This window comes from Daldinia childiae, assembly GCF_008694065.1.
Source record: "Daldinia childiae strain JS-1345 chromosome Unknown Scaffold8, whole genome shotgun sequence".
Lineage (NCBI taxonomy): Eukaryota > Fungi > Ascomycota > Sordariomycetes > Xylariales > Hypoxylaceae > Daldinia > Daldinia childiae.
In genome coordinates, this window is record NW_022984649.1 from 635,677 (window position 1) to 663,300 (window position 27,624).

Below are 27,624 nucleotides of genomic sequence, written 5' to 3' on the forward strand. Positions count from 1 at the left end.
CAAGCAGCGAGTTTTTAATTAACGTTATATCATCTCGAGGAGGCATTTTGACCTAATTTAGTAATTTTGGCGGTTAAAATAAGTGTTGACTTAGTTGTCAAAAACTACGAATTGAGGCAAAAAAAAATTTCTAAGTTGATTACCTAATAAACGCATTATATTTCACGTATTATGTACATAATACTCGCATTATACATAATGTTGCATAATAGATCTATTATGCGCATAATGGGCATGCCTACCTCTTTTAGCCATACCCTTTTTTAACCAATTATATCCTGGTATATCTTTTTAAACTATTTTTTAATTTTTAATTTAAAATAAGACTATTGCTATTGGTACACCCTGTACAACAGGTACATCCCCACCAATTTTTTCAATTAAATTAAATATACCACATTTTAACCTATCCACCCTCACAACCTATTCAATCCAGCAATTTAATGAATAATACTTACATGGATAGTTTCGCCTCAATTAGGGCTTTCTAATGATATAGGTATCGACAAGATGCATGCATTATTTCAAAAGTTATTCGAATATATATCATTCAATTGAACGCAGATGCGACCGCGCGAAAGGGTATCACGTGGTCTCCCCAAGAGCCACCACCACCAATATACATACTCGAATAACTTTTGGAATAACGCATGCATCTAATAGAAACTTATATCATTAGATAGCTCTAATTGAGGCGAAAATAGCGATATAAGTTTTATATGTTGAAATGCGGGATTGAATAAGTTATGAGGGTTGATGTAGTAGGAGTTGAAAATGGGTGGGATGTATTTGAATGTACTGGGTGTACCAATAGCAATAGTCATTATTAAACCTTAAACCATAACACCATTAATAATAAAACTTTAAACCTAACATAGTAAACTTATAACTAGCTAAAATCTACAATTGTTTTCTTTTTTATAGCTAAGCTTAACTTTTTACTCCATATCCTTGGCTCCTAATACGTAATAAGCTAGGTATTGCACCATTTTTTATTTCGGCTGCAATATTAGCAAGAACTACTGCACTTAGAAGTACCTAGCTATGTATGTTACCAAGGTAATCAAGGTATATAAAGGAGAAAAGCATTGGATCATGTCGCAACCAAAGTTACCTGGGGTACACTTCAAGTAATCTCGCTTAAGCAGGACCCCGAGGAGGGGGTAAGAATCGAGTCAACAGGCCGTATTTATGGCCTCGATGATCAGAAATATCTATTGTGTAGCCTCGCAGATAGATGCCCTCAGATTTTAGAGCTACCATTTTGATATCTTATATAAGCAACAATGAATCGAACTTATCCCCGACTCGGATGTAGGCACGAGAGAAACGAGAGCTGCTGTTGCCCGAAGAAAGAGCTTCTTCCCAAGCCAGTAGAATCGTCCACGTGTTGTGACCTTTTCCTTAATATTCTCATCTTGAGACGTGGTAACCCCGCCATAACGGGTTGAGGCATCGAACACGACGGTTGGTAACAGATATTTTCAAGCGACGTTCTTCCAAATATGGTCTTTGATCTAGCTACATCTTGTAGATCTCTCCTGTAGGCAATTCGAGATGTAACAGAGGTTTGTGTTCAATCGAAGACATATCATGTATCTCGGGGAACTTAGAGATTACGGCAACTGTTTTCGGGTATCTTTGGTTCTAAGAGAAAAAAAAACCTTCAACGAGGTAATCTAATAATCTTTTAAATCCAACATACTTGTATCCCAGCGAACCTAGGTAGTTAAAAAGAGCCATATGGTCGGGCCATATGTAAGATATTTTATCCCAATATTTTATTACCACTGCCCTCAGCTACTACTCCACAATATTCTGCTCCGTCGTCAAAGAGCCTTGATCATACAATCGTGCACTATTTCAATCAGCTGTTGCAATGAACAAAACCAAGCACCCTAGACCGGCTTCACATGGCTTTCGCCCTGGGAAGCTGGTGATCGTCGGGTCGGGGATTCGAAGCATCTCGCAGTTTACCCTGGAAGCCGTGGCTCATATCGAGCACGCGGATAAGGTGTTTTACTGTGTAGCAGACCCCGGGACCGATGCCTTCATCGAACGCCACAACAAGAACGCCGTCGACCTCTACAACTTGTACGACGATGGCAAGCCGCGCAATCAAACGTACACTCAGATGGCAGAGACCATACTTCGCGAGGTGCGCAAGGGCTTCTACGTAGTCGGGGTCTTCTACGGACACCCAGGCGTCTTCGTGAATCCTTCGCACCGTGCGGCAAGAATTGCCATTAGAGAGGGCTATGATGCCACCATGCTGCCTGGCGTGTCCGCAGAGGACTGTCTCTATGCCGACCTCCTCATTGACCCCTCTCGTCCAGGATGCCAAACCCTAGAGGCAACGGATGTGCTCTTGCGGAAACGCCCCATTGCAAAGGACTGCCACGTCATCATCTTCCAGGTGGGCGCGGTCGGCGACCTGGGCTTCAACTTCAAAGGTTTCAAGAACACCAAATTCCAAGTTCTCGTCCGGCGCCTGTGGGAGATCTATGGTCCTGACCACACTGTGGTGCACTACGTGGCATCCCAGCTGACGTTTGCCTCCCCGATCAAAGATCGACTTACGATCAAGGACTTGGAGAAGCCGCAGGTGGCCAAGAGTATCACCGGCATCTCCACCTTCTATCTGCCACCTAAGGTACTACTACAGCCGGACGAGGCAGTAGCCAAGTCTCTCGGGCTAATCACGAGGCCGACGACCAGTGCCTCTTTCGGCCCCTTTCCTATCGATGAGCCCTACGGCCCACGCGAGATAGCGGCCGTCAAGGCCCTCGACAGCCACAAGCAACCTGTTAATTATAATAAGACCCGAGCATCACCAGCCATGTATCAAGCCCTCGAATCGCTGGCTCTGAATCCGAAGGAGGTCTCCAAGTTCCGCTCCTCAAGAGAGAAATTCATCGCACGTATCGACGGCCTCACAAAGTCGGAAGAGAAGGCTCTTCGGTATGGCAGCACCGGGCTGATCCGCCTAGCCCTGAAGAGCTCGGTGGATGAAATCGCGACGCAGTTCGTCCAGGCGGAGTTCCGCGACCCCAAGTTGGCTACACAATACGCGCAGGTTCTGAAGGAAAACAGCGACAAACTCGATGGCTTCGATAGGATTACCGAGTGGCTGCAGGGCCAAGGCTACGACACAACCCCGCAGGCAATCGGGGACGCCTACCAGCGGGAGCTGGCACGCAATTTGGACAGCTACGACGGGAAGTATGTCACTAATGTGGATGGCAAAGCCGGACCGCAGATTCTTATTCAGGGCGGAGTCGTCAAGGTTGACGGCGTCTCGATCGAGGATTTCACGTATACCTCAAGCCAGCTGAGCTGGGAAGCTGACGATAAAATCCCCTCGTCTGCCATGCTTCACTTCCAGCTGCTTACCAACGACGATGGCAAGCCCTTGGCCGCCGACGCGTACATCGGTCCACAGTTCTACGGCCTGTACTGGCTTAAAGGCGCCTCGAAGCCTACAAAGAATAACACCCTTGGCAAGACTGGAGAAATATCGCCGCCTGGCCCAACGCCCCCAGCCAAGCCAACGCCGATTTCCAATTGGAAGGATACCTACCATACCTATCTTAAATCCTCCTCGGGCACCTGGTCCAAGGCCGGAAACGTAGCGATTACCGGGGACGACCTCAACCCGACGGTGACGTACAACGGCACGACGATCAAGAACTACACGTACCAGGACGAGACGATCAGCTGGTCGTCGGCCGACGGCAACGCGAACAGCGTCTGCCTCTCGTTCTACTACAACGCGGCGTCGACCGACAAGAACCCGACGACCGGGAACCAGTTCTCGGGGAAGTTTTGGAAGAGGGACCAGTCGACGCCCGCCGCGGCCAACTTCTTCGGCCAGATCGGGAACTCGGACTCGCCGGACACGGCGTCGGCGGACGCGGCGACGGCGGCGATGTGGAAGGCGCTGGCCAGCAACCTAGCGGTCGGCATCGCGACGTTCGTGCTGGGCGACTTGGTGGTCAAGTCCATCAACGCGCTGATCAAGTGGTTCAACAACCCCACGTCGGAGAACCAAGAGGCGCTGGAGAAGGCCCGCGAGGACGTCGAGAGCGGCACGGCCGAGCAGGAGGCCGTGGAGGCCGAAGGCTCGGAGCTGAACCCAAGCGGAGAAGTTGTCGAGCCCGGTGAGATACCCGCGCAGACCTCGGAAGCTGCAGAGGCCGCGGAGGCCGCAGAAGCTGCAGAAGCTGCAGAAGCTGCAGAAGCTGCTGAAGCTGCTGAAGCCGCAGAAGCTGCTGAAGCCGCAGAGGCTGCCGAGGTTGCCGAGGTTGCCGAGGTTGCGGAAGTGGCAGAAGTCGTTGCAGAAGTTGTAGAAGTTGTAGAAGTTGTAGAAGTTGTTGACGTTGTTGTTGAAGTTATCATCTAAGACAGATATGAGAGACACGCAGCGTGTGCCGACACGATTGATATGGCTCTGGTTAGCAGCCTTGGTTCCACCACAAATTTTGGGTTTGCGCTTCGTTTCATGAATCTTAACGAGGAAGGTAGGTGTGCGTTCACAGACGTTGATATGTGCTAGTATGAGGCAGGGAAGGGTGATGATAGTCTAATGAATATTTCTTTACTCTCTATCTGAAATTTCTAATAAAACAGAATCTTCAATTGTGTTCGAGGATCGCCTTGACGTAAATCATATCTACCTACATAGTGTAGGTAATTCATTAACGCTTATCGTTTATATCTGCGAAGGCGATGTGAAACACTCCTTACCAGGTAGGTACTAAGGTATCTCGGTCTCGGGCTGGTTGATTGATGCCGGCATCGTTAGCGAGCGTGCAGACTACAGGCGTAAGTGGGAGGCGGCACATGATATTGTAGGGGTCCGAGCTGCAGACTTGCTCGCAGTACTCGATCATTTCTGCGATCCGGCTAGGTGTTCAACATCAAACATAACGGGAGGAAACGGTAAACGGTAGATCAAGCTTCAATTCCAGCTAGTTGCTCGTTGGAACCGTAACACCACCGGATTTAACTCGGCCCGGCGAGATGGTCCCATCGTCAATGAGTCGCCCACTCTTGGAGACATTTAGGTATGTCCCCGGTAGCAGCAATGGCCCTGCAGAGAATGATATCACACCCGTGTCGCAAACGCAAAGCGCTAGAGCGCGCTTCCTCGTGGCTACATCGCACGACGATCGACACGAAGCTGCCGACGCGTTTAAGGGCAAACTCGTACGCGCTTTGGACGTGAGGTCGGATAACGTAGACACTAGCAGGCCTGTGTCAGACTATGGCGTCGACTCTTTGATGGCGGCTGTAGCAGAAACGCATTGTGCTCGCAGAGTTGCAGAAGCCCCGTACCAACTGCATATATAAAATACTGCAAGCAAGCTCTTGACGACCTCCAGCAGACCTTTACAAGCGACCAGGTTGCTTTGCCAGGCACCGAGGCCTACAGTCGCTTGAACTACGAATATCTTTCTATCCGGCAACGCGAACATACGCCAGCAGCCATCTTCGAGCCTAATAGTGCGGAAGACATCGCGCAGTTTCTCCGCATTATCAAGGCCAATAAAGCGAAGTTCGCTATCCGCGGTGTAGGTTAACAATCGCTTGAAGCCTATTCGAATATCGACGACGGGATTACTCTGAGTTTGAGTCGTCTTGCCGATATAGAGTTTAAGCCCGATGAGGGTATCGTGTCTGTGGGCGCTGGCGTAACCTGGGGTCCGGCTTATGAGAAAGTGCAAGCTGTAGGACTTAGCGTAGGGGGTAGTCGATCTGTTAAGGGCGGCATTGGTGGTCTCGCGCTCTTCGGTGGCCTTTTTTTCTTCTTTACGCGTGAAGGTTTCATCTGCGATAATGTGGTCAATTTCCAAGTAGTCCTCGCCTCGGGTGAGATTGTTTAGGCTAACGTTACGGATAACTTAGACCTATGGAGAGCTCTCAAAGGGGGCGGCAACAACTTCGGCGTCGTCACGCGTTTCGACCTTCGCACCTGTCCCCAGGGCTCTTTTTGGGGAGGCTTCATCCTCTACGCGGTTACGGGTGATAACTATTCGAGGCAAGTTGAAGCTATGGTGAACAAACTTCGCAAGCCAGACGCTTCAGCCGACACCCGTATCATGGCTAGTCGAAGCAATTCGGTGGCATTATGATGGGGCTAAACGAGATCTACTACACCGGGCCCGATGCCGCTTCGGTGTACGGATCTAAAGGCGAGACCACCGGAAAAGCCCGTGTCCCGCCCATGCTCGAACCGTTCACGACCGTTGAGAATCAGGTAGGCAGTCTCAATTCGCTTAGGATCATGACCCTGGTAGAAGGCGCTACCGAACATGCTATGGCATCGCAAGAGCACGTATGCTGCGCTTACATGAACTGCACCGTACGAGCTGACAAAAATACTCTGCTTGCTGCCGCCGAAATATACTCAAAGGCCATCGAACACCTGAAGCCAGTAGAGGGAATCACACTCTGTTTGACGCTGGACGGCTACCCCAACTCTGTTCTGCGGAAGACAGAGGAACTAGGGGGAAACGTGCTGGGTCTTAATGCTGGAGATTCGTTGATTTCGGTTCTATTGCTGACGTACTGGAAGAACAAGGAAGGCGATGAAAATATCATACTTGTTCTCCAGAAGGCTTTGGGTGATATTGAGAAGGATGCAGAGCGCCGCGGCCAAATAGTTCCGTATGTCTACTTGAACTATACATCCAGTTTTCAGGATCCGTTTACGTTATATGGCGAGGAAAATAAGAGGTTTTTGCAAGAAGTTAGCCGCAGGTATGATCCTTATGGGCTATTCCAGAACAGTTTCCCTGGAGAATTCAAACTACTTGCTTAGCCTGAATCTATGCTAATTTCGAAGAGGGAGGCATAATATACTTATTTGGCGGAATTATCCAGGTATATATTATCTTCGTATGGCATCTCGTTACACGCGCATATCTCTCTAGGCCTCTAAATGCCTGATGTAGTAGTATAGGTAGTATACAGTGCCATATATTTAAGGTCAGACCTTACATACAATCCATCGAAGACAAGTTGACCAGAGTGTAGCAGTTAATAACCTGAGGAGGAACACTAGGTCACTTAGTATATGTCTCATTAAGGGACAAGAACCCTCGCCCGCCTTGCCTGCATACAATTTTCCGTACGTGGCCGGTCACAAATCTGCCCAACTCGACTAAAATTTAATATCAAACGCACTCCGCTTCTAAACGCTATTGCAGACACGCTACGTACACACCCAGGATGTTAGAAGTGTGGGGTGAGGCGCCTTACAGATATTAGATGTATACACCCGTCCATTCGTGCGCGTACCACCTCCGTCATTTTATAGGTGTGGGGAGCACAGTAGGTGGGATGAGAGCAAAAGAGAATGAATCTACTTGTTAATAGATGTCATCTCGGGCTCCTTGAGACTTATCAACACCGATTATTGCCAATCAGCATCACCTCCCCCGGATTACGGATCAAGGCTAGGCAGGTCGGATGGAGGCTTAGATGAGAAGAGAAGCATTGATTAGGTCGGAAGTAAATATGTAAAGGGGCGTCACAGGTATTGAATATTCAATACATTGAGAAATACCCATCCTTCACCTGCGCAAACTTATTTGTACTAAATTTACTCGGCTTAAACGGCGTTTCTAAAGCCTTCTGCTACCCCTCATGAGTTTATCACCGGAATTAATAGTTGCTATTGTCGGAATCATCATTAGCCTTCCACCCGCCGCCATTGCTTTATGGAAACTCTTTATCTTAGTGTGCTAAGACTGGAATTCGAGGAAGCGGGCGAAGCCCGCTTTCGCCTCCCCCCCCTTCGTTGGCGCCACAGGCGCCACGAAACCCTTGGTCCGTGTGTTTGTATCTGTGGGGCGTGGGGGAGGCGTTCCTCGAACTCTAGTCTTAGGGACGTCTGGGGTTTTTAGCCGCACCTGGTACACATTTAGAGACTTTTAATAAGACTATATCGACGACAACACAATAGGCAACAACAACGTTTAAAATACCTTTTATTTTTTAGTCCGAGGCTATCTATTCAATTGCCCGGACATTTTAACCCTTTTTGCATGCTTATAAGACATCGCGTTATAAAGTTATAGGCTTTGACGTTTAAATTACAGCGTTTGTTGCGACCGGTGTTGCGACCGGTACTATAGCTAATTTTGACCCGAAACGCGTACGTTTTATATATAATAACCTACTTAAGTAATTAAATTAATACTTATTTTATATATAAATATTTTACTTACTATATTTTCAATTGATTTAATTATTATTGCTAAGTATACCAATTGAGGGAAAAATGTCCAGAGTCGCCTTAGACTAGAGATTGGAAAATGTTTTCGGGGGGGTGTACCGGGGTGTGATTGGTTGGGGAGGGTTGTGGCTGGGGGAGGTACTTCCCCCCGAACCATTTTCAAATTTCTAGTCTGAGGTCACCTGAGATCTATAGGTTTCTGTGGAAATCACCTGATAACGCGATTACTTCATAAAATCCTCTTTAAATCATACGCGTTTAAGCGCGATGTCTGCCTAAGTTTAAAAGGTGCCTTAGGTAAGGTTTCATACCTAATTTAGGTATTCATCAACACATGTCCATATAAAAACACAATAAAAATATATTCTTAATTTTCCTAAATCATATGTGACCATTTCTATACCCAACTTCACCGGGGAAGGTTTCATCATCCGCCATGGCAGACCACTATGAGAAACGAGAGGAAGAGGAAGAAGAAGATGAGATTGGCGAACAGGTATTTCGTTTATCTAAATATATGGACTCTAGTCCCTCTTGTTAATTATCAATTAGGACTTCAAAGCTCAGAAAGATGCTCTCATTTTCGCCATCGATGTGAGCAACTCAATGTTACGACCACCTCCTAAGTCAAATGACAAGAAGGCGGACAAAGATCCTCCTGTGTTTGCTGCGCTGAAGTGCGCATATCAAGTGATACAACAGCGAATTATATCTAACCCGAAAGATATGATGGGAATTATTCTCTTCGGCACCGAAAAGAAAAAGTACCGAGATGAGGAGAACCCTCCTTATCCGCACTGCTATGTCTATACCGACCTCGATATTCCCGCGGCTGAAGATGTGAAGAATCTCAAAGACCTTCTTGAAGGAGGGGAAGATGCCGACGAGATTCTCACACCATCTAGTGAAGGAGTTGTAATAGGAAGATTGCTTTTCTTAGTGAATAATCTCTTCACTACCAAGGCACCGAACTTTGGATCCCGAAGACTCTTCATTATCACCGACAATGACGATCCTCATAAGGAAAGCAAAGAGCTTAGGGAAAACGCAGCATGTCTCGCCAAAGATCTATACGACTTAGGTGTCACTATAGAACTCTTCGCAATTACTCGTGAGGACGAAAAGTTTGATTTCACCAAGTTCTACGACGTAATTCGCCCGTTTAGATCTGATTATAATTCTCGTTTACTAACCTTGCCTAGGACATTGTTTATCGAGACCCAGTCGTCGAAGAAGCACATCTTGGGAGGGTATCCACATCGAAGTCTGGCAGCGGACAGACACTTCTAAGTTCGTTAACTTCAAATATAAATTCTAGACAAACTCCAAAGCGAGCATATTTCAGTAATATGCCGCTTGAGCTGGGCCCCGGACTTCAGATTTCGGTTAAAGGGTATAACATCATTAACAAGCAGGCCCCCGCACGCAGCTGTTATATTTGGCTAGATGGTGAGAAAGCACAGATTGCCGTTGGCGAAAGTGCCCATATTGCCGAAGATAGTGCCAGGACGGTACATACAGGCGAAGTCAAGAAAGCATATAAATTTGGTGGTGAATATGTCTATTTTGGCGAAGACGAGCAGAAATCCATCAAAGAATTTGGAGGTCCAATAATCCGAATCATTGGGTTCAAAGACAGATCACAGCTAGGATTTTGGGCATCTATCAAAAAATCCATCTTCATCTTCCCAAGCGAAGAAGGTTACGTTGGGTCCTCACGTGTCTTCGCTGCATTGTGGCAGAAACTACTCAGGTCTAAAAAGATCGGCATTGCGTGGCATATTGCTCGAACAAATGGAAACCCTCAGCTGGTTGCTATTATTCCCTCTACCGCGCAATCAGACCGCAAGTCGGGCATAGATTTCGTACCGGCTGGCTTATGGCTTTATCCAATTCCATACGCTGACGACCTGCGCGAGGGCCCCGATCAGGCCAATCTCGTCAGAACCACGAACCAGTTGACTGACACGATGAACAAGATTATTGGAAATTTGCAGCTGCCAACTGCCACCTACAATCCATCAAGATATCCTAATCCCGCACTTCAATGGCATTATAAAATTCTTCAAGCCCTTGCACTAGAAGAAGAGGTACCTGACAAACCAGACGACGCGACCGTCCCCAAGTATAAGGCGATCCACAACCGATGTGGTGCATACATTCAAGAGTGGTCACGGACAGCGGATGACGTTTTAGGCATGGCTAGAGATGCTAAAGCTATCAAACGGGAGATGGAAATCGATGAGGGGAATGATGAGCCTAGGCCAGCAGCGAAGAAATCGAAGGCAGCTGCAACGAAAGCGGGCGGTAGTAGTACAGAGATGAATAACGCACAACTAAAGGAAAGATTTGAACAAGGCACCTTGTCAAAGCTGACAGTAGCTGAATTGAAACCGATCTTGAACGACCGAGGGATTGATTCGAAGGGGTTGAAAAAGACCCTCCTCGAGAGGCTTGAGGAATGGATTGAAGATAATGTATGAATTGAGGGAGTTGAATTATGTAGCTATCGGCGTTTAAGGCGGCTAGGTGTAAGCCTGACTTTGGCTTTAAGGACGATATCACTTGTAGATGATTAGCGAGATACGTACCTAGGTAGTGATCTATTTCACACAATTAGGAGGCTATCAAAACCCGAGAGTATCCCAGCTATAGTTCCCCTTACATCTACTAAAGAGCAGTGGTGAGGAGGTACCTAAGTACCTAAGTTAATGCGATCTTCAGTTAACTGGGCAGATATTTTTTTTCTATTTTTATACCTACATGTAACTAACTCACAGGTTGTCTTAAGTTTGTATTTAAGTTTGAATACCTGTGATTTAATACTTAAACCTTACGTAATACGTAATTTTTCAGCAATATCAATACATAATCAACCCCGCGTTCTCAGGTAACAGTTGCCTGGAACCTTACCTGCTGCATCCACAGGGCTACTACCTAACCTAGACCATGTATGGATTTAGGACTAGTACCTAAGTACCTAACCACCTGCAAGTCGCCCCAGAGCCGCGACCTCCAACGCGTTTAGTCAAGCTCTCCACCTGCATCTATTTTCGTTCATTTCGCACCATCTACATCGCGCCTAATTCCGCCGGCGGTTTCTGAGAATAACAGAACGGCCCTGGAGTCATCGGCGGAATGGATGCCCTCTTGGAATCAACCAGGGGTAATCTGGTATGCAATTCTGTTCAAGATGTACAAGATCGACTGCACCGTCTTCTCGCTTCCAGATCGTCGGATACGCGCGCAGAACATGCCTCTTTTACGTTCGAGTTTCGACATAATGTGGTCTTTCACTTGAATCCGGATACCGAAAATAGCCCCGCTGACAGTGTCGTCAACCCTACCGAACAATCGCACCACCAACCTATTACCCAATCCGTGAATGCCTTCGAAACAGTACAAAACCAACCCAGCGATGACCCTATCCTCCAGCGTGCTGTCGCAAAGCATATCATCGGTGCGATGGGAATTGTAGATAATAGTTCGTGGACAGTACGAAAAGTTTCTCGGGATTCACAAGGTTGGACGTTCACATACATCTGCAAAGACTCGCTACAAGCATGGAATCGCGCGAATACGAAGAACATCGAGAAGCATGTAATTGGTAGCTATAGCGGGCCAGGCAGCTTGGATCCAATTAATGCCTGTATGTATAGATGTTAAAATCTTGCGTGGATAAGCCTCTGACCTCATTATAGCTCGTCCTGCCTTCGATTGTCGCGGAACTCTCACGATTGCCTTTTCGAAATCTGCCAGAGCCGTTATCGTTAAATATGATCACACGCCTATACACAAGACTGTCGCGCAGTTGGTAGATCTTATAGCACCTACTCTACCGCCCCCACCCGTCAACAATGGCGGCACGGGAAGCCAGAGAACGCCAAGGGCTAAGCGACCTCCACCAGCGGAAGGCGAAGAAGGGAGCCGCAGGAAACGTTCAAGGAAGAAGGAAAAGGCACCAGAAGCACCGATGGAAGAGCAACCTCCTGGGGATGGCCAAAATAGTCAGAACATTGCCGAATCGCAGGCTGTGAACCATGGCGGTGTATATGTCGCATCGGTTCCGATTGTTCCCCCCGATGAAGTTAAACGCCGTAGACAAACGGCGATAGATCTCCTTAATGGAAGACACATCGATCCTGCGACACTCTCGGAGGAGCAATTTAACATATTTGCAAATCAGGCACCAAATCTACAGGCAACTTCGTTAGATATGTTAGCTACGTATGGCCCCGCGAGGTTAAGAATTGTTCATCCAGATGATATAGATGACAATTCAACTCCCGCAGAAGAACAATCTACCAATGCAACCCCTGCTACTGTATCGGGCCAGGCGTCTACTTCTGGGGTAACCGAGACACCAACGAAGAAGAGGCGTCCTCGAAAGAAAAAGGTTGACGGGGCAGTAACTGAAGTTTCTATCGGTGATGGTGCAGTAGTGTCAGTACAACAGAGCGGCGAAATTGGAACGACAACTTCGACTCTGAAATTGACGACTAAGAAAACACGCGGAAGTTGTGAGACTTGCAGAGACAGGAAGCTCAAGGTAACTTGTACTTCATCACTAAATAGAAATATAATACTAACACAATATAGTGTACTAAAGAACATCCCAGTTGTTCTGTATGTACTACAGCTGAGGTGCAATGTATTTATTTACCACCGAAACCACGACGGAAAAGAGCGATACTTTCTGGTGAGGTTGTTGAAAATGAAGATTCCGACCTACCTGGAGAAAGGGAAGAATTCCAGGCCCAGATGCAATCTCAGGAGACACCATTGCCAATGCAAATACCAACAACACAAATGCCAGTGCAGTACCAAGGACCTGCTATTTCCCCGCCGATCCCAGATCCCGATAATGAAGAATTCATCCCAGATCCAAACATCTTGTCGGGGCCTGTTGAGCATCCTCCCGCTACCACGCAACCTCCTACACAACCTTCCACAATGCAATACTACCATCAGAATCATAGCAATGGGCTCACATTTCCCCAGAATCTGCAGCCCTCTACCGGGCCGACAGCAATATCAACTTTAACATTCCCAGAATCTCAAACCCGTGAAACCCAATCCGAGTCTGCTAATTTAGTCTTTCCGTCGACATCATCCCATCAGGCTGAGAACTCATCAGGTTCAACCTTTCCGCAACCGGTCCCAGTAACAAGTCAGAAGGCGCAAAACACGCCCACGTCTAACCGACGTAGTCTTCCCACCACGCAAAATAAGCAAACACCGATACCCACACCCGTACCACCACCTACCATACCGCAGCACCCCCCCAATTGGAATTCCCCCTCCACAATAGGGCATGCTACTACAGCGTCACCGACATTGACCCAGCAGCAAACATCCAGACGATCAAGGTCACGTAAATCTGACGTAGAAGTTAGACAGCAGGCAAATGACACTATGAGACAACCACCAGCCGTATCGCATGTCGCAGCGCAAAATCAGAGGCAGCCGTCGCCTGCAACGGGGTCACCATACCAGACTACAACTCGCGCAAGATCTCGACAAGACCATAGGTCACAGACTGATACGCCCGCTGTATCCACATCTCGCCCTCCTCCGCAGGCCCCGCAAGCTGCTGTCAGTGCCTCCTATAATACGCCTACATCAGCTTCGATTTCAAGCTATGACCCTTATCCACGTTATGACAACGCAACTAGTAGCCAATATAGCAATGCAAACAACGACCAGGGTTCGACTCGCATTGCATATGAGCCTGGCTCGTACCAGGCTCATGCAGCTGCTATAACGTCGGCGTCCTATTCCTCAGCGCCGGCATATGATTATCCTCGGACTACAAGTTCATCGGACCCTCTCTCCCAAGCCCTCAACTCATCATCCGGATACAACAACAATACCAGCAGCAGTACTGCAACTTCTCAATGGCCCACCTCACAAGCTCGAGGCAGCCAAGCGCACTCCCAACCACAAGCAAGCAATAGCTATCCTATGACATCAACTACTGCATCCACCTCTAATAACTATGGCACAAGTTCTGCGGAGTCGCGGACTTCCCATCAGAATACCCCTTATACCCAATCCCAGCCTCAATCGTATAATTCTTACTCGGCACAGCAGCCGAGCATGAATCAGCAACCCCAGCAAACCTGGTACCGCTTTAACGCCAACAATAATAGTAGCGCCGGTACAAACCAAAACACTTACAGCAGTAACCGAAACAGCGGCTACGGCGGCACCGCAAGCTCAAATCAGACCGCGTATAGCAGCCATAGATCTAACGTGTCCAACTACCCTGGGCACAATTACGGGTCTGGGTCGGACGATCAGAGCATATACGAGTTGCTAAGGGCCAACGGCTCTACACATTAGGACATGTCTATATAACCCTTGATGGCGATTGTCTTGTCTATTTGAACATGTGCTATTACGGAACGGCGACGGTTTCAACCGAAGGATTTATATACTTGTACAGATGAAGGAATACGTTTATACCCCCAAGACAGGAAAAGGATGCTATGATATATTAGCTGCGGCATTAGGCTCAGATACTAGCATTGTTATGCTAACGAGCTATGTAGCGCGTTAGGAAGCGCTATAGCTTTTATGTACCTAGATAGCTGTTCTAGCTACATTAACGATACCACTAACTATGCGATGTATTTTAGAGGTCTTTATCGCCTATCCTAGTATCCGTGCTCATTGTACATTGTAGTGCTGAACAAGCTCCTAAAGGAGTGAGATATTTTCCTCGTACAGAAATTCATAGACCGTTGCGTATAACATATATTTATCAAGTAACTAACTAGGTGTCTTCCCTTCGATTATTGTGACTCTATCTATAAACCCTAGGAGAAAATAGGAGTATACACGTACCATAACATACCGAATTAAAGTAATAAGTAGGTGCTGGGTATGTACCTAAGGTAGGTATGTATAAACACAAGCTTTGTCTATATAGGTATGTATCTGGTCAAAATTGCGCCAAGTATCGCTTGCTTGCTCGCTCGCTTATCCTCTCTATCTTCGCTCATGCACTAGCCGTCCGCGTACCCAGACTTTCTTCACGTTCCGGTCATCGCCATTAAACACCCACTTCGCGACGCGGTCCTCCCATCGCTCCCAGCCGAAGATATCGACGTTTCCGGTATCTTGGTCTTGGTCTTGATCGTCTTGTTTTAATTCCGTGCTATCGTCTTCCTCGGGAACGAGTCCAAGTCCGATTAGCTGTGCGTCCCATTCCTTGCCTACCTCGAACCCGCCAATTTTCTCCCCTAAGCCAACGACTTCGGCGCCGCCCCGCGTAGCTAAATGCAATGCCTCCTCGACGCTCAGCCGGACTAGCTCACGATCGTCTTTAAAAGATGTGTTAGCTTCGGTGTCGGCGCTGGAGTCTATCTGCTTCTTCCCGGTTCGCGGCGGCATGGCGAGATGATTCGATACGAGAGCGGCCTGGCGCGCGGCATCGAGTACGCTAGGACTATATCCGCCGCTAACATCGGTGCCGAGGCCCACGCCAATCCCCTTATCTAGCAGCCAGCGCACGGGCGCTACGCCGCTCGTCAGCGCCGAGTTGCTACACGGGCAATGGGAGACCTTGGACCCGCGGTGCGCGACAAGGTCGGCTTCCTCCTCGCTCAAGTAAATAGCATGTGCGAGGATCGTGCGCTTGCCTAGCAAACCGAAGCGGTCGTACACGTCGGCGTAGTTTTTGCTGTCGGGGAACATGTCCCGCACGAGCTTCAGTTCGTCGACGTTCTCCGCGATGTGTGTCTGAATCGGAAGCCCAGTTTCCTGGTGCAGAGCGCCGAGCTGGGTCATGGCATCTACGCTACATGAAGGTGCGAAGCGGGGAGTTAGGATCGGGCTTATGAGATCGAAGTCCGCGTCGATACTCCGAATATGGTCGATAGTGGCGCGTGTCGCAGCTAGGGACTTCGACGGCGATTCGTCGAGGTAGTATTTGGGGCCAAGGTTATCCATACACACGCGACCGACGAAGGCACGCTGGCCTAGCGAGAGGCATAGGTCTGCGAGTAGGTTTGTGGACGGCACGTGGATTGTGGCGTAGTAGGCTGCGGTGGTGGTACCGTGGGCTATGGTTCGCTGGATACAACGTGTGTATACTCTGCGAGCTTTGGGGAGTGAGGAGAGGGATGCTTCCATGGGAAAAGTATATGTGTTTAACCAGTCCAGGAGCGTAGATTTGCCGAATATGCCCACGTTAGGATACTGTGGCGCGTGAATATGCGTATCTGCCGCTGGTGAGTAAAAGGGATAACTTCAAGTGAAAAGGGGTGAAGAGTATTCTTACCAATGAACCCAGGAAAGAAGAATTGGCCATCTTTTGCTATCGTGACGGTGACATCGTCTACCTTCCAACCTAGCTTAGGATATAAAGTCACCTCAGCTTTCTTCTGATCGCATTGCTTCTCGACAGCAATAATCTTGCCGGACTTGTCTACACAGACTGCGGTGTCATGCAGATATTGGAGCTCGCCGAGCTTCACGCTGTGTATGAACAAGCCCAGAAATAGCTGGTTCTTATCGTTCCCTGGAGGAGCCATGGTAGATTGCTCTCTTGCTTGAATTTTCCGACTTGTGTCTCTTTCCTTGATATAACCCAAACGAAGGTGTCTGGTCTTATTTTCAAACTCCAAAATAGACCCTTGCTGATTCTTCAAATTCCCCGTCGTGATTAGGAGTAGTGTGGTAAGATATCATAAGCCCAGTGTAAGACTATGCCCTGCTCAATATAATTCCATTTAATGCTTCAAGTATACCAGTTCCAACCCATGCCCAAACCAAACGCGTAGTGAATTATACACCCAGGATCTCAACATGGATGGAGTAAGTAATGAAGTAGGTAGATAATCAGATCTTGTGGCACGATGCAAATGACGTAACAGAAGTCGAAAAGAAGGTGTATCATCAACGGAGAATTTAAAAGGGGGAGGGATAGAAATAGAAAAGATGTTTGTACTTGGTGATGACAAGGAAGTTTAGGTATGGACACTAAGAGGTACACTAAGAGAGGTACACTAAGAGAGGTACACTAAGAGAGGTACACTACCGATCTAGGTACATAGGTAGGTACATACATGTATGTAGGTAGGTTACTAAGGTAAAGAGGTAGGTACACTAGATAAGGCACTCTTCTAGATTAGGCGAGATCCCACCGGTGGTTCCTGCATCAAACCAAGGAACAAGGACCGGAACTTACCAGAGTTTTTTGCTAGTTACCTTACCTAAGGTAAGTTAGTTAACATTAGAAGGTACCGACTTAAGGGATAACATGTGCACAGCGTTTATGGTCACGTCCGATGGAAGTCGGTCAACGCCGGCACCCGGGCGCCGCATTCCTATTGGTCCTATTGATTCTATTGGTGCTTGTCCTTGGAGTTATGTACGAATTCCTCCAGCAGCCCCCAGTCCCCCATAACCCCGCCGGGAATTAAGCTATCGATCGCTATCTTTACCTCCCAAGTCATGTCTTAGTTCAGCCTGCAACAATATATTTCAGACAAGATAAGATAGATTATATTGTATATTTTATTTGAGTCTGCTATTAGGTAAGGGGATACTTTCTTATTTTATACGTTAACTAACTAGTAATATTAGTTATACATAACTAACATAATTACCTCATAAACAAGTATGCACCTAATGTATTAAAGATGACTTCCATAATTAATTCCAAACAATTATTTCACTGTAGCTCATTTACTTTGAGTTCCATTTCCCACCAATCATTTACTTTTACTCTTCCGTTTGCCTTTCTCTCTTTAATGAGATAGTTGACAGCAAAAGTCAACAACTTCGTACCCAGCTTGCTTTTATGTCTTGCATGGCGTTGCACCGGTGGTGGTACTTCAAGGGTTTTGGGTATGACTAGTAGAACAATAGGCGATGACGTCTAATAGCTTAATTCAAACGACATCCGTAAGTTGCAAATTGTAACATCACCTATACATCTTCGCTTAGAATTCACCGTTACCCGGGTACAAATAATACAATCATCGGCCCATCGGACTGTCTTACTCGAGATCATCTGGAGAAGGAGTTATACCTAGTATACCTAATATACCTAATATACTACTACATATAAGACAAGACTCAAATACCATCGTACAGAAAAGTTCCAGCATTCGTAAGGCCAGCCGTCGCATACTAAAGCGGTGTGACAGGAAATAATACCGTATCCCTCATCCTGATTGGCTAACGCAGGTACCGGGGACACGACGTAGACAAAAACTACCGAGGATCCGGCTAACTACGCCTATTAAATCCGACATATTATTAGCAACAAAAGTAGGTATAATAATGAGCGAGAGAGAGAGGGGGGGCAAAATAGAAACTCCCCGGGCCGGCAACACATTAAATATCGTGAAACAGAATTCCCCTCTATAAGAGAAAGAGAAAAGAAAAGTAAAGTAAAAAAAAAAAAAAAAAAAAAGCCCGAAGCCGATCTTCGCTCTCGTCATCCGAAAACTCCATTCATTACGTTGTCGTCAACGCGTTCGTTTCCTCAATCTTGTCTTACATACGCAACCTCCCGATATCTTAGGTACCTTACCTACTCTCACCTACCCGGCCTTGGCTAAGAGAGAAAGGGGAACCTGATCGACATACCAAAACTGTTGTGATAGCTATAACAGCAGACTGCAAACATCCATCATTGTAACCCCTAACCCTGATTCTGTGTAACAAACAAATTCCGGTTTCCCTCTTATATATCCCCCCACCACCCACTATGCCCCTCCACATAGCCAACCTCGGCTCCTCCTTCGCCGCCGGCCCTAGCATCCCGCCATGCGTAGACGACGCGGCCGGGCGCTCCGGGGCAAACTTCGCATGTCTAGTAGCCAAACGCGCCGGCGCCCAGCTTACGGACTTAACGGTCTCCGGCGCCGTCCTGCCTAACATAACAACAGAGCCCCAAGATCGCGGCGGCTGCCTATTCCCGCCGCAGATCGAAGGGTTGCCCGCGGACGCGGACGTGGTGTTTGTGCTCGGCGGCGGCAACGACATCGGGTACATCGGGGGGCTATTCGAGGACACGCTCAGCGCGTCCTGGCTAGGCGCCTTCGTCATGCGCGTGCGCGGGACAGGCGGAGCGCCCCTCGCCACCACCGTCCTCGACGTTGCGGGGCTGGCGGCCAGGTACGGCGGGGTCCTAGATGCGATCCACGAGAAGGCGCCCAAGGCCAAGGTCCTAGTGGTCGAGTACCTAACGATGCTAGGGACGCACACGCGAGCGGACACAGACGTGCCCTTCGGCGAGGAGAGAGTCGCGCACCACCGTGCCGTATGCCAGCGGCTGCTAGAAGCGACTGCTTTGGCGGTCGAAGGCCGCGAGGCTTGGGCCGAGGTGGTTCCTGTGGGCGCGGCAAGCGAGGACCATGCGATCGGGGCCCCGGAACCCTGGGTCTCGGGGTTCACGTGGAAGCTGTTCTACGCGGGCGGCGCGTATCATCCGCGGGCCGAGGGCATGAAGGCCGTTGCCGATATACTGTATAAGAAGCTAGTCGACCTGGGGATAGTGGACGACGGCGAGCTATGAAGGCGCGGTGGGAAAGGGTTGGAAATGAATTTGACCGGATCGGTTCGGATGGGGTTTTAAGAATTTGGACGCGACGGAACGAATCGATTCTGCTGCTTGGATGAACGCTGGCTGGCTTCTGGAAGATTGCGCTACTGTAGAAGACTGCTATGCTATCTTGTGTGGGATGCAAGAATCTTGTTGTTTCTACATAACTTGCCTACCTAGTTAGCATTTACCGGGTTTAGACTTAAGGTGAACCTGAGTCTTTCACCTAGTGTTTGTTCTTGGTCGAGTTGGATCTCGAATATATAGGCAGATTTTATGTACAGAGAATTCCCAGACGCAGAATACTTGCTCTACCACTACCTGCCTATGGAATATATAGGACCTATAAATATAAAGGGATGGGTTCATGCTGGTCTTATATAGGCTCTATAGAAATGATTCTGACCTTAAATTGTATCATGAAAGCGTTCAAGGTAACTTAGCATGCCGGTCTTAATATCATCCCTAAGACGAAAGTACGGCAGTGATAACTAGGATCATATAAACTAGTAACGTAGAAATTATATTGTAAAATAACGCAAGAAGACAGCTGCCATTATACATAATTCATGTAGGTCAAAATTTAATATCATTTACCATAGACTGATAGATTACATGTGTATATCATACGCATCATGTCAAGCATAATCTGAGATATGTTAAAATTATTGAATAATTCATTGTTTGGATAGCTAGATACATTCCAAACCTATCTATCGCGGACAGACCCAACACCAAGTTTTTCCATCCGAACGTCGTGAATATAATAGCACACGTGCTGATGAATACAAGCCCAAAACACCGCCAATGCGATATTGTTTTTCAATACCACAGCGCCACCTTATATTACCCATATTTTAGTAACCGTTCACCTGCGAAGGAGGCGAGTTGACACCGTTGGCACCATTGACGTCTCCCTGATAACTATCCCAATCCTGTAGGATCTGCGCGATCTTGGGCGACCCTGTGAGATCGTACACGTTTTGGAAATATTCTTTCGTAAGTTCGAACGGCCGGGCTGTCACGTTAGGAATGTACTTTCCAACTAACTTGGCAGGGTCGATCGAAGTCTTGTTGATCTTCTTCTGAAGTATATTTCGGAAAGGCTTGACGCCTGACCGTAAGAATGTGGAATGGAATGGCACGTCTATGCCCTTAAGAGGGATAGTAGCAAACCCTCTTTCGAGCTCTAGGGGTGTGGGCTTCTCCAAAGTCTTTTGAGCACAACCCTTGATTATGTCAACGAGGTGCCCCTTCACTTCCTCAATGCTCAAGTCTTGGCGAAGCTGGTTAATATCCACCTTCTGTGACTTTAAGAAGTTCAAGACGCCAGTGAGAGTGTCCAGAGCGCGCAGGTCACCAGCACAGACGTACTGCAAATTGGCAATGTTGTAGTTGACAATCTCCAACAGCCAGCCTGTCTCCTCGGCGATGTTACTAACCACGTATCGGAGGGCGCCCTCGCTAAAGGTCTTGGAGATTCGGCTAGGGTTGACAGCACACATGGAGTAATTTGATCGGCCTTGGGCATCTCGCTCCACGGCGACTTGCATCGTCAAACCACGGTAGAAAACAACCGAGACTAGGGACTCAATAGGCAGAACGTCGGCTAACGCGGCAAGAGCAGAGTATTCGCCCAAGGAATGGCCAGCAAAGGTGCTGTCTCGTGGCACAAGACCCTTGGCATTCATGTCTTCAAAACTGGCCTTTTCCATGAGGGTAAGGGCGGGCTGCGTGAACTGGGTTGCTGATAGAAGACCTGTGGGTGACCGGTACGTATACGACGTCGTCTTCTCGTTAATCTCTTTAAATATGCGCTCCGATTTCACGGAGCCATCTGCAGCAATGGTCTCGAAGTTCATCTGCATGTAATTCTCGCGGATTGCTTTACCCCGAGGACCACCAAAGTGAATAGTCAATTCCTTCGGGTTATTCTTCACGATATTCAAAATAGAGAAGCCTAAAACATGTTAATAGGTTGGCACCTATGATCAGGTACGGGGTAAACTCACCATATGTATCTAGGAGATACGTATCGGCTCTATCCCAGACTTCCTTGGCAACGGGGCTAGAATTGTACAAGTCCATACCCATGCCTTGTTCTTGAGATCCCTGACCAGTGAAGACGTAAGCTGTTACCGGTTGCTCCACTTCAGCCTCTCCAAGCAGTACCTTCTCCTCCGTCTCCTCATTACTCGCCTGAACTTTGATAATCTTGCGACCACCAATCATACCAACATGCTCAAGCTTGACTTGGATGTCATCGTTGGGCAGTACCATACCAACGAGCGAGGCGTGGAAACTGCGGACGCGGCCAATGTTATTCTCAGCTGCCCAAGTTTCTACCAGACTTCGCACCGCAGCACTCGAGTACATGCCGTGGGTAATAGTGCCGGGAAGGTTGGCATAACTGGAGAAGACACGAGAAACGTGGATAGGGTTGTAGTCACCAGATACCTTCGCATATGTCTCATTTGAAGCCGGTGCCTTCAGCTGTAGAGGCGCCTTGCCGCTCAGGGGAATAGGGTTCTCAAAGTTTATCGGCTGCTCAATGGAAGAACCATGTCTTTCGAGGTAGTCAACAACTGGGTTACCATGAGACGAACCAGCTTCGTAGTCAACGCTTGCTACTTGAATAATCTCCTTGGTAGGAAGCTCCAGTAGCACCTGACCACGGGTTTCGACGCTGCTGTAGACAGTCTTATTCTTGAACTTGTAAAAACTCTGCAGGCGGAATGTTAATGTTTGGCCGAGCAGTTCAATATCATTGCTGTCAAACTGGATCCAGTCCTTGGATTTCAGGACTGCCACGTCCTTGGAGGTAACAAGATGAACTTGCATTGGCGTCTCCATTTTGCGCTGGAAAGTGTTTTCATAGTCCGTATAAACACCACGATACAAGAATTGTGATGTGACTTCCATAACAGCTTTGCCATCTCTATAGATCGTACCGCATACTTCGACCATCTTGCCGGATTCTTCGTTAATTACAGCGTTGATTTGAGCGGTTGTCTTAACCTCGTCACCCTTCTTTAAGGGATCTGCACCTGGCATCATACGGAAGCCGTTGGAAAGATGCACAAGTTTAAGAAGATCACCATCGATTTTTCGGGGGAAGATGGGTTTTGTGATGGCCTTCCATCCGACGACGATAGCAAAATCCATAGGGGCAAACATAACCTTGCCGGGGCGATCAACGAACGCCTCGCCGGTGTTGCCAACAGCGTGAACGAAGTCGTTGATGTCCTCCTTACTAATGGTAGCTCGTCCTCCGTCGAATTTGCTAGTAACGGGAACGTCGAGGTCAAGAGTCTCATCTCCAAACCAGGCACGCCAGTAGAATTCTTTGATACGGTCATTTCGTCCTTCCATGACTTCGTGAATTGGTGCATATCCAGCTTCGGGGTGATATGTAAACCGGAGTGGTAGCGACACGGACTGGCCGAGAGCTGTGGTATCCTTGATCATGCTAACGACAATCTCGCTCTTGCCGTCTAGCTTGACTTCAATCACATCGACGTAATGATTATGTCGCGGTTGCTCGCGAACGATAATGGATGTTTTAGCTGGATCATTAGGATATAAAATCTCAATGAAAAGACCACGGACTGGTGCGAAGATTCTCTTCATCGGATTTGTCTGGTACTTATTGCCCTGCACCAACACTTCAGAAGTGAATAGCGCATGGCGCCAATTGCGGTTTGGCCCTGCCAATAGTGCAAGCCAACTGTCAACGGAAGGTAGCACAACACCAGGAGACGATGACAGGCGGTAGGTATTCTTGTGTTGGTCATATGATACTGTAAGGCCTTCGATATCCAATGGTACCTCGGTATCAATGAGCTTACCACCGAAGTATTCAATGACCGGAATGGCTTCAGGTTTGTTGGCGTATATGTCCCGAGTTAAGTTGGAGATATGAGCGTTGTGGATTCCATCTAGGATGTCCTTGATGGGCTCATCCAGCACGGTTGAGTACTTGACAGCGGTGGGGCCTTGAAGAATACAAGTACGCCCAACATCTTGGCCGATGACCGCCGCAAGATCTTCTGATTGCCAGAGCGAGTCTTTCTTGAAGAAGAACTCGAAATTCTCGTCAAGAGACGGAACAAAAGTCACGGGTTTTTGGCCCCGACGTTGGCAGAGAAGTAAGAAGTGCTGAACATCCTGAGCGTTTATAATTTGAGTTTCAGCCTCAGGATAGTGTGAAAGAATCCTCTCAATAGCAGCAAATGGCTCCTTAAGTTCTGAGTAGTTTTGCAAGTAGGAAGGCTGTCCAGTACCGTGAGTAAACCTTTCCTCGACACGATGAATGAAATCACCTGTGAGCCTAGTAAATGACGGGTCAATCCACCGCGACTCGTGTTTGACGTAGAGAAGATCTACCATCCGACGCACAACTTCGCCGTAGGTCATATCCTCGAGATCGACGGTCTGGCCAGCTTTGTTTCGGCCAAACCACACCTTCTGGAAGTCATCATTCAACTTCTTGATAATGTACTCCCTGTTCTTTTTCAGTTCAGCAACGCGCTTTTCTTTTGGTAAGCTAAAGATCTTGTTGTCCATTTCTGCCCAGAACCTGACACCCCTGGTTGCAAGTTTGTGAATGGGCTCACCCATCTCCGATCGGACAGTGATAACGCCACCAGCCGGACCCTTGTAGGTCTTCTCCCACTCCTCGTTATCAAGCCCTTCGGCGTCTATGATGGCTTGCTTAGCATCCCTGCTCGTATGCGCTTCCTTAGCGACCATCATACGACTGCCAAAGAGGCAACCGTCGAAAGGCATTGGTGGGTAGCCGAATTTCTTAGACCATTCACCGGTAAGGTATGGATATGTGTCCTCGGCTCCACCAAATCCGCTGCCAGCGACAAGAATAATATTGTCCGACCGTCGAATACGTGGGTACATTTGTAAGATGGGCTGGTGGAAATCCTCGAACGAATGATGACCTCCTCCTCGACCGCCAGTCCATTGTAGGATGACAGGGAAGGTCGGATTTGCCTTAGCAATGTTGATAACAGCCTGAATCGCTTCCATAGAGCCTGGCTTGAAGGCGATGTGCTTGAGCCCAAGAGTTTCTATATATTCTTGGGCAACTTCGATCGAGGGAACACCTGCGCCGATAGTCAAGCCTTCGATAGGAACACCTTCGGAACGGAGCCGGCCGATCAAAGGGATTTGCCAGCCCATAGCACGGGGGTTGACATAAATTAAGTTGATAGTAACTCCTCGTCCGGCCGGAATGGCCTTTTCGATCTTAGACAGTGCCTCGGTCATAGTCTTGCCGTTATAGTAACCACCACCGGCTAATTCGATGTGATAGCCAGCGTTCATGGTTGCTGCAACAAAATCCCACGGGACAGTGGCTGGCGTCATACCGGCTACCATAATCGGAGGCACGCCCAATAACCTGCTCATCTTAGTGTCTACATATGTATGACCACTTGATGTCTTGACTAGCCGAGGGCCGTATTCTTTGACCCAGTCATTTGCGTATACTACGGCGTGTTCTTCATCACGGTCGAAGAGTTCGGACTTGTAGCCAACTTCTTGAGCGGCACCATCAATAGTACCAGCTAGAATCACACGTACACCTGTACCTTCCTTGTTGCGGCTAGTTAAGATGCCGAGTCCAGAAATGCCACCAGGGCCAAAGTCCAACACGTGGGTTGCTCCAGGGAAAACAGTTGCCTTCTCCCAGTTGACGGGGTCGCGTGTGATCATACGGATTAAAGAGGGGACAATATCTCCCTGAACTTCAGTTCTCAGATCAGCGCCGGTACAAGTATTGTAAACAGCAATTCCCAGAGACGCGGAGTCGATCTTCACATCTTTAAGGTCCTCGTCGATCAGTTTAGTTGCGTCGATAAGGTATTTGCTGTGGAAAGGTGCGGTGATGGGCAAGAAACGGTTCACAAATCTAACTTTTCGTTCCGTGTGAGGAATTCGAGTTTGATCGAGACCCGTTGGTGCCTTAACCTTTCGCAACTGAAGATTTAGACCATAAAGTGAGATCGGCGGGCCAGTAACAACCATATTCCTAGGGCTGTTTACAAGCGATATCGCGATGTGACGATCTTCGGGAAGATACTGGTTCGTGGCATCGATGTGTTTTTGTACCTCACTCTGCGGTAGGTCCCGGATACTCAACATGGGAGTTGGGTCCCCTTCGCCGTTATCAATCGAGTCCTGTAGCATAACGGGAGTCAACGAGGTTTTGGGGAAGACCTGCTGGCTACGGGCACCGATCCAAAATAGGATTGTAAGAGCATCTTTCGCTAACTTCTCGTATGATTCCCACGAATCCGCGGCTGCGGTAGCTGCTGCAACAATGACACCTTGAGAATGGCCGGTCGCGCCGCGAATGCGATCTCGCAGAATTCCAGGGTGTACACCAAGTCCCTTTCCTAGGACTTGGTAGTGGCATAACTGCACCAGCCCGATCAGAGGTAAGCTCACGGGAGCGGAAATGAGGTACTGAGGATCAGGTGTTACATCCGGGTTACGTAGCCATTCCATTACGTCGAGTCCCTTCGCATATAATTTTTCTGCCCTCGAGTCTAAAGCAAGGGTGTGAAGTAGGTCGGCCGATGTCGTGACGAGCTCCCCAACGAAAGAGGGGTATGTCTCATATACTTCACGCAACTCGTCGAAGTATTCAATGATGTTTCCTTGACCACCAAAGATGCTATAGATACCAGCACTGCCCTCGTCCGCAGCTCTCAGAAGCGCAGACTCATGCGGTCTGATAGCGCGATTCGCTACTGAACGAGCTGCATAATAGCATCGTACAACAGCAATCTGCTTTGCAAGAATGCCTGGTAGGTTCTTTGCTAGGGTGTGAACATCGTTTCCTCGAAGGAACATTCGCTCGAACTCGTTAAGAACGAGTTTTAAGACTTCCTCGTACGAACCCTGGGCATCATCTTCCCCCTCCTCGACTTCGTGCGCCACGAATCCCATGTACCTTGCAACGAGTTCTGCTATAGAGGATGGCTCGTCATCTAGAGCTAATTCATCGGTTGGTGCTGGGAGGCCGGCTGTAAACCGGTCTTTGAGTTGAGACGCATGGAAATGGACACCGGTAGGCACGAGGAACGAAGCCTCAAGAGATCCATGCACAATGGTGAGAGGTCGGAGAGATGAGTTTGATCTGGGGGTAGATACGCCCGTTTGAGGGCCTGGGCCCGCGGTCCCGTACATGATTAAGGGTATCGAAGAATAACGGGTGAGGTAGGTAGGTATCGGTGCTTGATTTTTATGTTAGAGATTATGATATTACTTAGGCTCTTCTAAAAAATGTATCTTACTATTAATTATATCTCCGTAAACTCAGTAAAGAGCAGGAGATGTAATGTTAGGAATATTTTGGTGGGGGAAAATTATTCGATGTGGTTCGGATGGTAAACTTGGGAATTGCGCCCACAGATTTGACCAGGTAAATAACAGCCTTACTATTGAAAGGCTGATTGACGAAGACAATTACCTGTCACGGGGAGGCAGAATAATGAAAGAAAAGTTTTTTTTTAGGGTAGGACTGAAGCTGGGAAAGATGTGGTATTGCAGCTTCGATATGTAAGAGACAGCGTCGTGGGTTGTGGCGGGTCGGTATGTTGCAGTTGAAGGGAACTTCGTTACCGACATCCAATGCATACGCACGCAGTTAAAGTTTGTGGTACCTTACAATTCAGTATTAAAGCCCCTGTCAAGTCCCTCTCAACGTTGTATCTTTTACCCGACGTAAATATCTACATGTACCTAGTAAACAAGCCTAATGAATATTCACAAAAGACATCTCCCCTCGCCAGAAAAAAAA

General features: G+C 48.0%; 6 protein-coding genes across 6 annotated transcripts; 4 read left to right on the forward strand and 2 right to left on the reverse strand.

Moving 5' to 3' along the window:
- Positions 1-1,879: 1,879 nt before the first annotated feature.
- Positions 1,880-4,402, forward strand: GL218_06944 (uncharacterized protein; the record flags this gene model as incomplete). Its single annotated transcript, XM_033583680.1, has 1 exon — positions 1,880-4,402. One exon carries the CDS (start codon positions 1,880-1,882, stop codon positions 4,400-4,402), a length of 2,523 nt encoding a protein of 840 aa, XP_033433118.1.
- Positions 4,403-5,022: 620 nt separating this feature from the next.
- Positions 5,023-6,823, forward strand: GL218_06945 (Bifunctional solanapyrone synthase; the record flags this gene model as incomplete). Its single annotated transcript, XM_033583681.1, has 5 exons — positions 5,023-5,208; positions 5,385-5,577; positions 5,653-5,871; positions 5,908-6,056; positions 6,110-6,823. The coding sequence occupies 5 exons, from the start codon at positions 5,023-5,025 to the stop codon at positions 6,821-6,823; spliced, it is 1,461 nt and encodes a 486-aa protein (XP_033433117.1).
- A 1,855-nt stretch (positions 6,824-8,678) lies between these two features.
- On the forward strand, positions 8,679-14,587 carry GL218_06946 (ATP-dependent DNA helicase II subunit 1; the record flags this gene model as incomplete). Its single annotated transcript, XM_033583682.1, has 7 exons — positions 8,679-8,738; positions 8,795-9,391; positions 9,445-10,719; positions 11,357-11,891; positions 11,944-12,791; positions 12,842-13,569; positions 13,639-14,587. The coding sequence occupies 7 exons, from the start codon at positions 8,679-8,681 to the stop codon at positions 14,585-14,587; spliced, it is 4,992 nt and encodes a 1,663-aa protein (XP_033433116.1).
- Positions 14,588-15,235: 648 nt separating this feature from the next.
- Positions 15,236-16,782, reverse strand: GL218_06947 (putative guanine deaminase; the record flags this gene model as incomplete). The annotated part of the gene is made up of 2 exons (XM_033583683.1): positions 15,236-16,470; positions 16,530-16,782. 2 exons carry the CDS (start codon positions 16,780-16,782, stop codon positions 15,236-15,238), a joined length of 1,488 nt encoding a protein of 495 aa, XP_033433115.1.
- Positions 16,783-18,968: 2,186 nt separating this feature from the next.
- GL218_06948 (putative lipase 2 protein) lies at positions 18,969-19,778 on the forward strand (the record flags this gene model as incomplete). The annotated part of the gene is made up of 1 exon (XM_033583684.1): positions 18,969-19,778. The coding sequence occupies one exon, from the start codon at positions 18,969-18,971 to the stop codon at positions 19,776-19,778; it is 810 nt and encodes a 269-aa protein (XP_033433242.1).
- An 884-nt stretch (positions 19,779-20,662) lies between these two features.
- On the reverse strand, positions 20,663-27,011 carry GL218_06949 (Fatty acid synthase subunit beta; the record flags this gene model as incomplete). Its single annotated transcript, XM_033583685.1, has 2 exons — positions 20,663-21,765; positions 21,818-27,011. The coding sequence occupies 2 exons, from the start codon at positions 27,009-27,011 to the stop codon at positions 20,663-20,665; spliced, it is 6,297 nt and encodes a 2,098-aa protein (XP_033433123.1).
- Positions 27,012-27,624: the final 613 nt, after the last annotated feature.